The sequence below is a fragment of the Vipera berus genome, assembly GCF_964194415.1.
Source record: "Vipera berus genome assembly, chromosome: 8".
Classification (NCBI taxonomy): domain Eukaryota; kingdom Metazoa; phylum Chordata; class Lepidosauria; order Squamata; family Viperidae; genus Vipera; species Vipera berus.
Window position 1 is genome coordinate 23683550 of NC_138211.1, and position 14665 is coordinate 23698214.

The 14665-nt window shown below is 46.8% G+C and overlaps 1 protein-coding gene across 1 annotated transcript in view; it reads left to right on the forward strand.

The window, feature by feature from the left end:
* Nucleotides 1-14062, forward strand: part of STAMBP (STAM binding protein) — a 39705-nt gene extending 25643 nt beyond the window's left edge. Inside the window, exons 9-10 of the mRNA XM_081334064.1 lie at nucleotides 8356-8455; nucleotides 10647-14062. Coding sequence (XP_081190190.1) covers nucleotides 8356-8455; nucleotides 10647-10703 — 157 coding nt within the window. The 3' untranslated portion in view covers nucleotides 10704-14062. The remainder of the gene's footprint in view (nucleotides 1-8355; nucleotides 8456-10646) is intronic.
* Nucleotides 14063-14665: the final 603 nt, after the last annotated feature.

Genomic DNA, 14665 nt, shown 5'->3' on the forward strand with positions numbered 1-14665 from the left:
TTCCCATTCCCATTCCTATTCCTTGTGAGCTGTCCAACAAGTGAATCCAAAAAAAGTACTCTCCAAGACTTTACAAGACCATAAAAGATAAGTTTTATTGAATACACATATCGAAACTGAAGAAACAAAACCAGCTCTGGTTTTCCTGCACGAAATTTTACTTAGTGTCAGGACCCAACCCAATCCGCATCCCAGGAAAGAATGAACTCTTGAAACAGGAATTGTCCAAAAGGAGCTTTTACTGAAACATGATTGGTAATGGGAATACTAGACAGGTGCTTTTTTTAAAGAGTCCCCGGGTCGAACCCCCTCCCTCCAAGCCATCTGGTTTGTCCTGGATCAATTAAAATTCAGGTGTCAAATCCTTCCATGGGAAAGATGGAACTCTCATGTCTTCACGACAATTGCTCCCTTCCTTTAGAGATTCCAATCGGAGATACAAACCAGACCTCTTCCCCCTCCCCTTCCTTTGTTGTTCTCAGTTCAAAGGTTCTTCCCCTGGTCTTTGAAGACAGCCTCCCGGCAGGCTGAATACACATCCTCTCTTCTCCTCCTTGGAAAAATGGCAGAATCCAGGGGGAGGTATAAGATTTTAGAAACATACAGATAGAGTTTTATGAATGGGATATAAATGGATTTTGACAATCTGCTCCCCTTAGAAAAAAGATAGGTCCATCTGTAGAGGAAATAAAATATAAATGTTAGCTCGGTTTGTTCGGATATTCTGTATGAAACCTCTTAAGCAACTTTGGTGCTTTAATGTGGTGCTTATTGACCCACTCATTTTCTGAACAGGGGAGGTGTTTCCAAGCCATTCCAAGCCACTTGCTCCATGGTGTTTCCTGGAATCTAGGATTTCCTTCCCCTCAAAATGTTGTTCTCCTTCCACCATGATGGGAGGTGGTGGTGGTGGGGTTTTTGTTCGCAGGGGTGACTGTTGTTCTCTCTTTAGTAGACTGCAGTGAAAAATTGGGTGTATTTGTGTAAGATTTTCGGTAGTCCTAATATAACTGTTACTGGGTTTATGATTCTTTTAATTGGAAAAGGACCAATATATTTTGGTACAGGGTTGTAGTGATTTAAGGAATCTTGTGGATAAATATACCATCTCTCCCACCCTGTATGGTATGGGATCTACTCTTTTTTTTGTCAGCCTGTGTCTTGTATGCTTGTCTAGCTTCATCTAAAGCTTTCCTAACGATTGGCCAGATGTTTTGCAATTGAGCAATCCACTCTTTCAGTTCAGGAACTACCTGTTTGGTTGGGGTTACTTCTGGCATCGGGTTGAAACTTTGACCGGTAGCTACTTGAAAAGGAGTGTAACCTGTGCTGGAGTGGATTTCATTATTATATGCCACTTCTGCGAAAGGCAGTAGGTCCGTCCAGTTTGTTTGCTGGAAATTAATAAAGCATCTTAAATATTGCTGCAGCACTGAGTTAGCCTTTTCACATTGACAGTTCGATTGAGAGTGATGACTAGATGTCAGTCCTTGGGTGGTTCCTAAAAGGGATAAAAATTCTTTCCAAAATGCCGACGTGAATTGCACTCCTCTGTCAGATATGATGCGTTGTGGTGCCCTGTGCAATCTGTAAATATGCTGTACGAAAAGTTTTGCTAACGCTTTTGCGGTCAGGATCTTTTGGCAAGGTATGAAATGCACTTGCTTAGAGAACAGATCTGTGACAGTCCAGACTACTGTGTTCCCGTTACTTTCTGGTAATTCCACTATAAAATCCATGGCTATTTCTTTCCATGGGGCTGAGGGGTTCGCCACCGGTTGTAACAGTCCTGGCGATTTCCCTTGCAGCCTCTTGCCCATCGCACAAATTTGACAGCTGCCCACATAGCTTTCTATGTCCTTTTAGTTAAGTGTAAGGTTTTTACAAACCCAAAATGCCCTGCTGATTTTGTATCATGGCACAGTTGCATGAAATTGATCCTTTGGTTGGCAGGTATGTATAACTTCTCACCCACCCAGGGTAGTCCATCTTTAATTGTGCACACATGTCTATTTTTCTGGAACCATTCATCACTTTCCAAAGATTTCTGGAATTCTATTCCAGTTTGGCTATCCACCTTCGGCTTCATTTTTATTTGAGCCCTGGTGGTGACTGGTGCTGCCAGTTGTTGTTCAGGCACAAGTGGTTTAGAGTCAGTGGTCTGTGTGCTGTTACATTGGGGCATGCGAGATAATGCATCTGCCAGGAAATTCTCTTCCCCCCCCTGGTAAGTGTTTGAGAGTGAAATTGAATTGGTGAAAATGTTGGGACCAGCGGGCTTGTTTAGGAGTGAGTTTCCTGGGTGTTTTTAATGCTTCCAAGTTTTTGTGGTCTGTCCAGACCTGGAAGGGGATTTTATTTCCTTCTAGGAACTGGCGTCATGTAATTAATGCCCATCTTATAGAATAAGCCTCCTTTTCCCATATGGGCCAACGTTCTGTTTCCATGAGTTTTCTGGATGTATATTTATTTATTTAATTTAATTTGTATACCGCCCTTTTCCCGAAGGACTCAGGGCGGTGAACAGGGCGATAAATACCAAAATACCAAATACAAAAATTAAAAACAGATTAAACCATAGTGCCCAAATACAATAAATAAATTACTAAAAACAATAATTAAAACCCAAACCCATCAGACCAGGCTTGTTCGAACATGGTTGCAACGCCTCCTCATCATTTATTATCTGGACCCGTACCAATCGGGTTTCAGGCCCGGGCACAGCACGGAGACGGCATTGGTCGCTCTGGTGAATGATCTCTGGAGGGCTCGGGACAGGGGTTGTTCCTCTGTCCTAGTCCTATTAGACCTCTCAGCGGCTTTTGATACCATCGACCATGGTATCTTGCTGCGGCGTCTCAGGGGATTGGGAGTGGGAGGCACGGTCCTTCAGTGGTTCAGAGGTCCGCCCCGAGGCCTCTCGTTTGTGGAGTTCCTCAAGGGTCGGTCCTCTCTCCCCTCTTGTTCAACATCTATATGAAGCCGCTGGGTGAGCTCATTCGTGGTTTCGTGGTGGGGTATCATCAGTATGCTGATGATACCCAGCTTTTCATTTTGACCCCAAACCACCCCAGTGATGCCCTCGACATGATGTCCCGTTGCCTGGAAGCGGTCCGGGTCTGGATGGGGAGGAACAGGCTTTGGCTCAACCCTGACAAGACTGAGTGGCTGTGCGTGCCAGCATCTCGGGAAACTCAGATCATTCCATCTCTTATTATGGGGGGTGAGTTATTACCCCCCGTAGACAGGGCTCGCAACTTGGGAGTCCTCCTAGATTCACAGCTTTCTTTAGAAGATCATATAGTAACTGTGACTAGGGGGGCCTTCGCCCAGGTTCGCCTGGTGCGCCAGTTGCAGCCCTATCTAGACCGGGATGCCTTGCGTACAGTCACTCATGCGCTTGTGACCTCTCGGTTAGACTACTGCAACGCTCTCTACATGGGGCTGCCCTTGAGGACCACTCGGAGGCTCCAACTGGTGCAGAATGCAGCCGCGTGAGTCGTGTTGGGGGTCTCCCGATACTCCCATGTTACACCTCTGCTCCGTGAACTGCATTGGCTTCCAGTTGCCTTCCGGGTGAGATTCAAGGTGCTGGTAATGACCTATAAAGCCCTACATGGCATGGGTCCTGAGTACCTAAGGGAGCACCTACAGCAACACCTGCGGCCGGCGTCAACTTCCGTCCGCCCAGTGCGCTCCCACAGAGAGGGCCTCCTCAGGGTGCCACCGGTCAGAGAATGCCATCTGGTGGCCCCCAGGGGGAGGGCGTTCTCTGTGGGTGCGCCTGACCTGTGGAACCGTTTACCAGTTGAGCTCCGGATGGCTCCCGACCTTCGCTCCTTCCAACGTGATCTAAAAACCTATTTGTTTGAACAAGCCGGCCTGGTCTGATGGGTTTGGGGTTTTAATTATTGTTTTTAAGTAATTTATTTATTGTATTTGGGCACTATGGTTTAATCTGTTTTTAATTTTTCTATTTTGTATTTTTGGTATTTATTGCCCTGTTCACCGCCCTGAGTCCTTCGGGAGAAGGGCGGTATACAAATTAAATATTTTTATTATTATTATTATTATTATTATTATTATTATTATTATTATTATTATTATTATTATTATTATTATTATTATTATTATTTTCCTGTAATAATACGGCTCCCACTGCTACATTGCTAGCATCTGCCTATATTACAAAAGGTTTATTGGGATCTGGATGTCTCAGGACAGGTTCAGCAGAAAAAAGTCTCTTTAGCCTTTCAAATGCTGCTTGACATTCCATGGTCCACTTCAGAGGCTGGCTGGGTTTCACGGGGGACCCCCCCTTCGTTTTCAACAAGTTTGTGAGGGGCATGGCTATTTGTCCAAATGAAGGGATGAATTGGCGGTAGAAATGTGCAAATCCCAGGAAGCTGTGTGCGGGGGAGGGTGCCCATTCTAATACTGCCCTGACTTTCTCAGGGTCCATTTCGATGCCCTCTGGGGATATGCAATATCCCAGATAGTCTATTCTTTCCTGGTGGAACTCACACTTAGATAATTTAGCATATAGGTAGGCAGCCCGCAACTTTTTCAGGACTGCTCTGACTAGGTTGATATGTTCCTCTTTGGTCTCAGTGAATATCAGGATGTCATCTAGGTAAACCAGGACCCCCTTATATAGGTGCTCTCTTAGCACGTCATTATTTGCATAAAGACTGCAGGGGCCCCTTGCAGTCCAAATGGCAGTACTTTGAACTGGTAGCAACCCAATGGGCAGTTGAATGCAGTCTTCCATTCATCTCCTTCCTTAATCCTAATGCGGTAATATGCTTCCCTCAGGTCTAGTTTAGTGAAAATCCTTCCTTTCGATAGGTGGGATAGCATATCCTTCATTAGGGGTAGTGGGTACAGATTACATTCACTAATTGTGTTCAGATTTCTGTAATTTATACAACAGTGGAAAGAACCGTCCTTCTTCTCCCTGAGCAGGACCAGGGCGGCCATTTTGGGTTTGGCAGGCTCAATAAATCCTCTTTCTAAGTTTTTCTTTATGAATCTTTCCATCTCTGCCATTTCCTTTGGGCTCATGGCATACATCCTGGGCTTTGGGAGCTTTGCCCCAGGTTTGAATTCTATGGTGCAGTCTGTGGGGCGGTGGGGAGGAAGCTCATCTGCCCGTTCCTCACTGAAAACCTCAGCAAGGTCCCTGTATTCCTCCGGTATCTCTGGTAACCCCTTCTCTTCCCCCACCGATGCTGACTCCTCTGTTGGGGTTGAGGGAGTGCTTTTGGGTTTTAAATTCCTAAGTTCCCCCTCTGGGAAGTTGAGTTCTGCTGTCCTCCAATTTATCCCGGGGTTTCATTTCTTCAGCTGTTCCAGTCCTAAAACCATTGGGCATTCCATGCCTGGGGCCACTACGAACGTTATGTCTTCCTCATGAGACCCCAGGGATAGGTGAATTGGTAAAGTGGCTAGGGTAGCTGGTCCCCCCATGCTATTGACCCATCTAATTGGCTAAAGGAGATTGGTTGTTTTAGTCTCCTCACTGGGATGCTGAGTCTCCCCACCACCGTTGAGCTGATAAGGCAGCGGGTGCAACCAGAGTCTATTAGGGCTTTTATTTTGACGGCTTCAGGCATAGAGGAAGCTAATATAGTCACTGTATTAAGGATGGGTGGGACGGATCCACTTACCAAAGGCTCTCCCTCTGAGCTGTCTTCCGAGGTATCCACTGCCCCTGCGGTGTAGGCCGGAATCCAATCCCCATTCTTGGCAGGGATTGTGGACTCTACAGCCTCTGTCCCCTTCATGGAAGATTCTTTTGGGTTGCCTTGGGGCTTCCCTAGTTTCTTGGGAGGTGATGCCTCTGATTTACGCTGGGGGATTTTTGAGTGGCATTCTGCGGCGCGGTGACCCTCTCTCCCGCATTTGAAACAGCCTGTTGATATTTTAGCTGTGGACGGTGGGTTTTCCCTCTCACGTGTTTGTTCGTTTGGCGGCCGGCCCCATGGTTTCCCCCGACGGTGCCTCTTCAGTAGGTCTATTTCCACTTCCTCTGCCAGGACATACCAGTCGTCGAGATGGTGTGGGTCTCTTCAAGGCAGGCAAGCATCATACAGGTCGTAGTTTAGTCTTTGAAATGGCTAAGGAGGATATCTTCTGGCCAGTTCAGCTTGCTGGCAATGGCTCGGAATTCTTGGGCATATTCAGCCACCGCCCGTCTGCCCTGCCTCACCGTTTTGATTCTCTCCCGGGCCTTATGATCAGCCAAAGGATCCTCGAACCGCCGCCTCAAGGATGACATGAATCGGTTGAAATCGTTGAGTTCTGGGGCGTTGGAGTCATGTAGGTTCACCACCCAGTCTGCAGCCGGTCCGTCCAGGGCGGATTGCACAATACGGATGTGGGCTTTGTCACTGGGGATGTCCCGTCCGTACTCTTCCATATAGCTGAGGACTTGGGTTAGGAAAAACCCCAAGCGTGGTGGCTCCCCCTTGAATTTTGTTTCCAGAGGTGGAGGTCTTTGCCTGGACTGTTGTCTGCATCGCAGGCGGTATTGCCCCTCATCCTGGACCCCGTCTGTGGTTCTGGGGGGGGTACTACTGAGGCAGCAAACCTTGTTTCAGCAGACGGCCCTGGTGTTGCAGGTACAGGATCCCCTCCGTTGTCTCTCCAGTTGCGGCCCCAGGCGCTGCTGCGGCTGCGATGCTCAGCTTTCTCCTCTTAGTGAGCTAAGGGTTGTCTTCATCAGGTCAATAGGTTTTTCTAGCACCCGCTCTTCTTCACTGGCATGCAGGGAGCTCTCCATCTCTTGCTTCCATCCCGGTTGGTGGCCGCCCCGCCTCAGGGTCACTTTCCTTGATGCCTTTTCCCACTCACTTTTCCTTCCAGCGCCCATCGACCACCGTGGTTTGCGGTCGTGCGTCTCTGCCGCCTCTTCCCCGGAGGAATCTGATGCTTCGGCTTCCCCCCGTTGGTGGGGTTTCGGTTGAGGGGAAAACTCCCTTTCCATGGGGCTTTCCTCCTGCCTTGCTTCGTTGTTAGACATTGTATTTTTTGCAAAGTCCCCCGGTAGGGGTTTTCCTTCCCGGTTGACTCTTACTGCAGATCCTGTCTAATGTCAGGACCCACCCCAATCCACCTCCCAGGAAAGAACGAACTCTTGAAACAGGAATTGTCCAAAAGGAGCTTTTACTGAAACATGATTGGTAATGGGAATACTAGACAGGATCTGAACTGTGTTACAGCTTGGTGCTTTTTTAAAGAGTCCCCGGGTCGAACCTCCTCCCTCCAAGCCTTCTGGTTTGTCCTGGATCAATTAAAATTCAGGTGTCAAATCCTTCCATGGGAAAGATGGAACTCTCATGTCTTCACGACAATTGCTCCCTTCCTTTAGAGATTCCAATCGGAGATACAAACCAGATCTCTTCCCCCCCCCCACTTCCTTTGTTGTTCTCAGTTCAAAGGTTCTTCCCCTGGTCTTTGAAGACAGCCTCCCGGCAGGCTGAATACACATCCTCTCTTCTCCTCCTTGGAAAAATGGCAGAATCCAGGGGGAGGTATAAGATTTTAGAAACATACAGATAGAGTTTTATGAATGGGATATAAATGGATTCTGACACCTAATTAGCAATAGTTTCCTTTAACTCCCACCCACTAGGTGTTCATGTTGCCCAATCATATCTGTTTGGTTTGTTATGAGAACAATCCATTTCTCCATCAGATGCCTGTGTTAGTGACCTTGGCTCTTGTGGTCTGTGGACGGCTTGTTGGAATCCCGTTTCCTCCCTATGCTTTCCACCCCTCGCCCTTCTTTCTATGGCAAGTTGACTAGCCATAGAAATTAGCAGGCATTTTAGCGATTCAACCTTGATGTCCCTATCCCTATCCTTCTATTCTATTCTATTCTATTCTATTCTATTCTATTCTATTCTATTCTATTCTATTCTATTCTATTCTATTCTATTCTATTCATATTGCTTTAAGGGACAAGTACCACATTTCAGATGCACTCTATGCCTCCCTGAATTACTAATGAAATTGGGGAAGATTGTGATTCAGAGACACCTCAGCTGAATTTAAGCAGCTCAATGAGGCTAGTTTGTTCAAATCCTGTGGAAATTCTAGTTCTGTTCCAGTCTACCTGTTGGGGGAAACTTAGCCAAGGTTGGGAGCACAGAAGGGCAAAATTATAAAGAATGGTCCATATTGTAGATAAGCAGGGTTCTGGTTTTGTAGGTAGGAAGGAATTGTTCAGTTTTTGGACAAGTTTCTTCAAGGTACACTCTCCGTCTGTTCTTTGAACTTAATACTGTTCTTGGCTCTGAGGCCATTTACAGCATTTGGAGCCAGCTGATTTTGTCCACAATTACTGTCTAGGACTGGATTCTTTAAACTGACAGACCATGGGATGGAGGAGATCTCTTCCTGCAGACAAAAAGGATTCCATCCCCACTGCAAAGATCCTCCTCTCTTTATTGTAAGTACCCAAGAGCTGCTTCCCAGGCCTCCCTCTGAAAGTCCAGGGAAGGCCTTTCCCCAGGCCTTGGCCTGGAACGCGGGGCGAGTCTTGCCTCCAGGGTTGCCCTTCTTCTTCTGGCGTTTGGGTGGGGAGGTTTTTTCCTTCATTGTATGATTTGATCCCTTCAGTGTTGCATTGGAGTTGGACAACCTGATGCATTTCAAAATAAATAAAGCAGTGGGATTTCAATGGTGAAACACTCTCTGCCTCTTCAGGTCAGGAAACAACTTTTCTCCATCTCTTCCCACCTCCCCTCTAAATTTTCTACCTCCAAAGCTTCTTAAAAGTGTGTCAAAATGCCATAGATTTGACTCCAAATCAAAGTGCTATTAGGAAGTGTTTTTTTTTCTTGGCAATAAAAACCACCCCTGATATATCATAGAATAAACGTCTCAGATTGTTTAATCTGGAGCTAAACTGGGTCAAATGGAAATAAATTCCAGTCACTTCTCTGAAACGCCTCTGAATTTCAACAGCTGATCTACCACCAGGCATCCCCTTGATTTTGAAATTTGTTTTGTTTCATGTTTGGTTTTGTGTCTGCTCTTTTAAGGAGTAAAATCTCTGAGTAAGTTGCATGTGCCTGAACTTTGCAGCCAGTGAGGAAGGTGAACAGTTTCCCATCCTGTAAAATGTTTAGCCAATTCTAAATTCTAGAATCCACAATTCCTTTTGCGCCACAATTTATTTATTTGTTATGTCAAATTATGCGGCCGCTCATCTCATCTTCATGACTTTGAGCAGCTTACAATTAAAAAAACCATAAAAGAACTAAAAGCAATATAAAAACCATGCAACACAATCAGCAACTCAGATATAACAAATCACCACCAACAATCAATATAACCATTGTACAGGCTTTACCAGTCATCCAGATCCCCAAGCCCAGTGGCAGAACTGTGTCCTTCAGGCATTACACAAACCCAGTAGGGTGGAGGCCAACCTGATCTCTCAGTGCACCTAGACACCAAGGCTCTCTTCCTGGGCTGGCCAGATACCATCCCCTCACAGGCCCTTGTGCCAGATCTAATGGATGGGAGACATAATCAGGGAAAGATGGTCCTCCCCCAAGCCACAAAGGGCTTTGCAGGTCATCACAGCACTTTAAATTGAAACTGGAATAATAGTGGCAGCCAATTCAACTCATGAAGTAGAGGTATAATGCATGCTGATCGAGAAGTGGTCATTACTGCCCTGTGCCCCTGCATTCTGCATCAGCCCTGGCTTCCAGATGCTCTACAAGAGTTTCTCTGAACAGAGCCTCCCAGTCTAGGAAAAGGTGTAGCTGGCACATAACACAAAGTTATACAAAAGTCCTGTTGGCCACAGCTGCCACTTCCTCAGACAAAAGCCAGGGGTCCAGAAGTATTTGGGGCAGCACTTCTCCATCCAGAACAAGAGATGGAAAGTCCCTGGAAGCAGGGACCCCAAAAACCAAAGACCTCAGTCATTCTAGGGCTGAGCTGAAGCCTGTTGTTCCCCATCCAAGCCTCCAAACACCAAAACGGGACCTCCATGGCATCACTTGGAGGTTCTACAATGGAAATATAGAGCTGGGCATCGTCTGTGTACCTCATCTGGTGCTGTTGGGTGACCTTACCCAGAGGCTTTATATAGATGTTAAATAAGAGTAGAGGGAGTACAGAAACCCACAAAACCGGGGCTTGAGGGCAAGGCCTCTTCCCCATACTGACTGGAACTGCTTGCAGAGGAGAGAAGAGAACCAGCACAACACAATGCTCCTCACTTCCAGCCTCTGGAGCCAATCAGAAAGATGCCATGGTTGATGGCATCAACAGCTGCCAAGAGGTTAAGAACCCCATTCCGTTCCCGCCAGAAGAACACGACCTCTGCTTTTCTTATCCCCTGGCCTGAATATAGATCTGCTTCTTCCAGGATTCTCTGGAGCTGCTCTACAACCATCTTCTCAGCAACTTTCCCTAGAAAGGAAATGTTGAAAATTGGACAAAAAAGTGTCCAGAAAGTTGGGTCTAAGGCGGCTTCTAGGGGGAAGGGGAACCGCCACCTGCTTAGGAAAAGGCAGGACAGCCCTGTCTCCAAGGAAGGAGCCATGGGTTCCAGGTAAGGACCTGGCCCTTCAGTCTCCATGTTGTTCCAGACTCTCATGGATTTCTTTTTTCTCTTTCAGACTTGCAACCATGTGACCATCATGGAACAAGAAGTGGCAGTGCTGGACCTTCGATAAGGCTGCCTTTATATCTCTTATCAGCCATTCTTGAACTTCTTTATGGTTGCTTCTCTCACTTTCTATGCAGTGATACCCAGAATCTTACCTGTAACAGCAAAGGAATTTTGTCTTCTCTTTGATCTCATGCAAATAATAATTTGGGCATCGCTGAGAATCAGTAAAGCAAAATTATAAACTAAAATTAACCCTAACCTTGATACAGCTAATCTTGGCTGCTGACAAAGGTTTTTCAACAAACCAGGCTCCAGAACACACCCAAAGGCATAAACAAACAGGAACAATTCTTGGAAGTGTTTGGCTTGACTCGGAGAATATCCGTCCTTCTGTCTATTAAGATCTTTCTCAATTCTTGCATGTTCTTGGAAAACATTGCTCCCATCAGTGATTTGGAATTCTCACGCTCGACTGTGCTGTGCCAAAATTAGTGAGCAGTAATAAAGCATTTTTTGTGTCGGACAGAAGGAAGCACCCACAAAGAAAATCAGGCTAGCGTCTATTAGGTCTTGGATTCCTCTTCCTTAGATCAGGGGTCCCCAACCTTTCCGATTTTGCGGACCAGAGGTGAGGGGGAGGAGAGGAAATGGTTCTGTGCGAGTAGCAGATGCACACACTTGTGCATGCAGCTCCATTTGCATGAATGGTGGGCACTCTTGCGCATGTGTGAAGCTCCATTTGTGTGAGCGCAAATGGAGCTGTGTGTGCTCACTTGCCACAGCCTGGAGGTTAGGGACCCCTGCCCTAGATAATGGCACCTTGTTCCAAGGGAATAATTCATAGGTTTAAGAAGAGAGAATCAAAGGAGTTTCTTGAAATAACTAGCTAGGTTTTGTTTTTTTACCGATTCTCTCTTTTTAGGATTCTGGATTTTATAAAAACATCAATCTAAGCTTAATCTTTCTACAGCTATGCTCTAAACCCTGTGAAGGACTAAACTATCCCATGTAGTCCATGTGCAGAAGAACAGCCTAGTGGAAGATGCAAAACCTGCATTCAAGCCCAATAAATTCCTCTCGTGCTGCTGCTGTGATCCTCTCCTATCCCAAAGTGAAAAAAGTGCCCAAAATATGCACGTGACCTCCATAATTGTGTCTTAATAGCAGCTGATGCGAAATGAGACCCTTTGTAATTCTAATTTCTGATTTTCTCCAGTGACTTCATTCATTTGTAATTAGTTATATTTCTGTGGAGAGAGACATGAAAATGCCTATCATTTCTGCACAAATTCATTTACCCTTGGTAGTGTGTTTCTGCTACCTGTTTTGAGTTGTGAGGAGGACTGGCTGAAGAACTTCTAGATGTGTCACTTCTTACTGAGAATAGGCTATTTTTGCTCCTTGAAAATAGGGCACCAGGCTTCTTTGCTGCATGTCCTTCCCCAGACCACAGCAAGTTTCACTCCAGGCGGTGCCTGGGTTCTGAAGTCTGGACTGTGGGTGTGGAACTGGATGTATGAAGAACAAAAAAGGTGGCTGTCAGAGCTGATTTAGGAGGGATTATTTCACTGAATTGTGTGGCCTTTGATCTGTCCTCTGGGAAAGCCAAAAGCTTCCAAAGTTGTCTTGGGATCTGGCAGGTGAAGGCCAGCAGACATCAGTAGTTCAGATTTCTCAGAAGACAGCTGTCAATTGCTACTGATCTTACTCTGCAATATGCAACTGCAGAAGAGTGCTAGAAAATAGAGTCTTACCTGTTCTCTCCAAGGGATACTTGGCAGACCCTTCGCTATGTGGTTTGCAGTGAGTATCTGAACATGCTCTGGAAATCTTGCATCATACTAATCAATGATTAATAATTAGGCAAAATAGGATTTTTCAAATCAATCAATAAAAAATGTGAAGGTTAAATCGGGTCCCCAACTCCTGGGCCATGGCCCAGTAGTGGACTGTGGCCAGTTTGGAACTGGGCTGTGCAAGTGACAGGCCAGCAAACAGGCGCAGCCCCATGTGCCCGAGTGGCAGGTACTCGTGTATGTTCGAGTGCCTGCTGCTCGCACACATGGAGCTGTGTGTACAAGTGTGCGCCCCTGCCACTCACATGGAGCCATTTTCTCTTCCCCCCCCCCAAAAAAAGGTTTGGGACTACTGAGTTAAATGGCAAAAAACCTTAGCTGGTGGCCTCAGGCCATGATAGTCAATTGGATAGTGCCAATTCCCAAGCATGGGTGGCCAGCTGCTGCTGCCCAGCCAAGGACAGCTTTGCCCCCGACACGCAAGGCAGCATCCCTGGCCTGAGAGTTGGTTCCCTCCCCCCAGACCTGTTCTATGTTCAGGGCTGCATTCCATTGCAATGGCCAAAGCATATGAACCCAAGGCAGGAGCCGGACTGGATGCCCAGGTCAGTGCTGCCTTATTCACAAATTGGGGCTGTTTGAACAAAGGCTCTGAATCTGGAAGGGGAAGGGGTCCTCTGGGTGAGCTCAAAAGGCCTTCCTGGCGTAAGCAGAAACAGCTAAAGCTCTGAAGCTGCCACTTGGTGAGCAAGACTGTTGCAGAGGATATTCAGCATGCCTTGAGGGTCATCCATTAAATTTATTACCGCAGATCACTCATTGGGAGCTGTGGTGTGCAGGCCTTCAGCAAAATGCCCCCCTCTTCACTGCTCCTCTTTCAACAGGGCACCAATGGAGCAGGACATTTGGTGGTGAGGTGGGTTGTGCGGTTCTTCAACTGCACTGATAGCTGGGAACAAGTCTCTCTTTCCTTGTTCTTCCAGCCACCTCTGACTCTTGTGAGCCCAACACAGGTGTGCAGGTAGGAGACCCACAGACAGGAGCATCCTCTTCCACCTTTCTGGGTGAACCTGGGAAAGGCTGGAACTGGGGGCATCCCTTCCAGCAACAATGTTGGATGCAGCAACTTTTGTCTCAGGAGAAGTGCCCATTTGCAGTATGAAGAGCATTGTACAACAGGCCAGTTGTGGCTTGATGGACTTTTGCAATTACGGTATTTTGCAGATTTGCTTCTGTTGACAAATTTCTGGTACAGTTGTTTACAGGGGTAAGAGTTGGTGTTGGTGTCCTGGACAGAACTTTGCTGTTGACCAAGGGGTCTGTCCAGCCCAGGTTTTTACTTGCTTGAGCAGGAAGCCAGGACTACCTCTCCTGGTAGTTTTCTTGGGATATCTGGAACGGTTAGGCCTGTTGCTTCTAAATAGATTCCAATTTCTGATATGTGTGTGCTTTTTGTTAGAAGCCGTGTTCCTCCCCCCTCGGAAGCAGAAGGCTCACCAGCAGCTTTAGGGCTGCCTGCCTTTGTAGCGGAGCTTTAAGAGGACTCTCCTACCTGCCACTGCTGCTTTTAAGATTTCCCCAGATTTTTAATGGAAAGCAGGACCCCCCCCCCTGGGGATTTATTTCCCTACTCCCACTGCCCCCTCCCTTCTTAGACTCATTCCATCTGCCTCCGTCCTCTTATACGGAAACTTTCTCTCTCCATTCCTGGGTACAGGTCATCGGGTGTCAATGGTGCCGCCTTCCTGATGGGTGCATCTGAAGATGGCCGTGGTTCCCACCGCCCTCTTCCCCAGTTCCTGGCTGGAGCATGTTGAGCTTTCATATTTTGCCCGGAATTTTGTGTAGACTAAATGAACATGTTGGCTGACAGGATGGGGGACAAAGCGCAGCATTTGCAAAGGGAAGTGAAACTGGATTTTAACGAAATTGCCTATTTTTAAGGTGCCACATTTTTTTTCCCTGCAAGTCTGTCTTTTGAGGTTGAAGTCGGGGATCTGGAGGTGAATTTTGCTGTCTGTCAAATATAATGCCAAATTTCTGTCCTTGAGTTTGGAGGCAGACGGGAAGCTCTGGGAAAGAGCTGCTCCTGATCCTGCAAGTGTCCTACTGGCAGGCTCTGTGTCTGGCTAGCCTCCCTTTCCTTGCACCCAGCCAACCCCGAGGAGACTCTGCTGGGCTCCGAGGCACATTCATTTCCCTTAAAAAGGCAACGGGGAGTTTCTCAGCA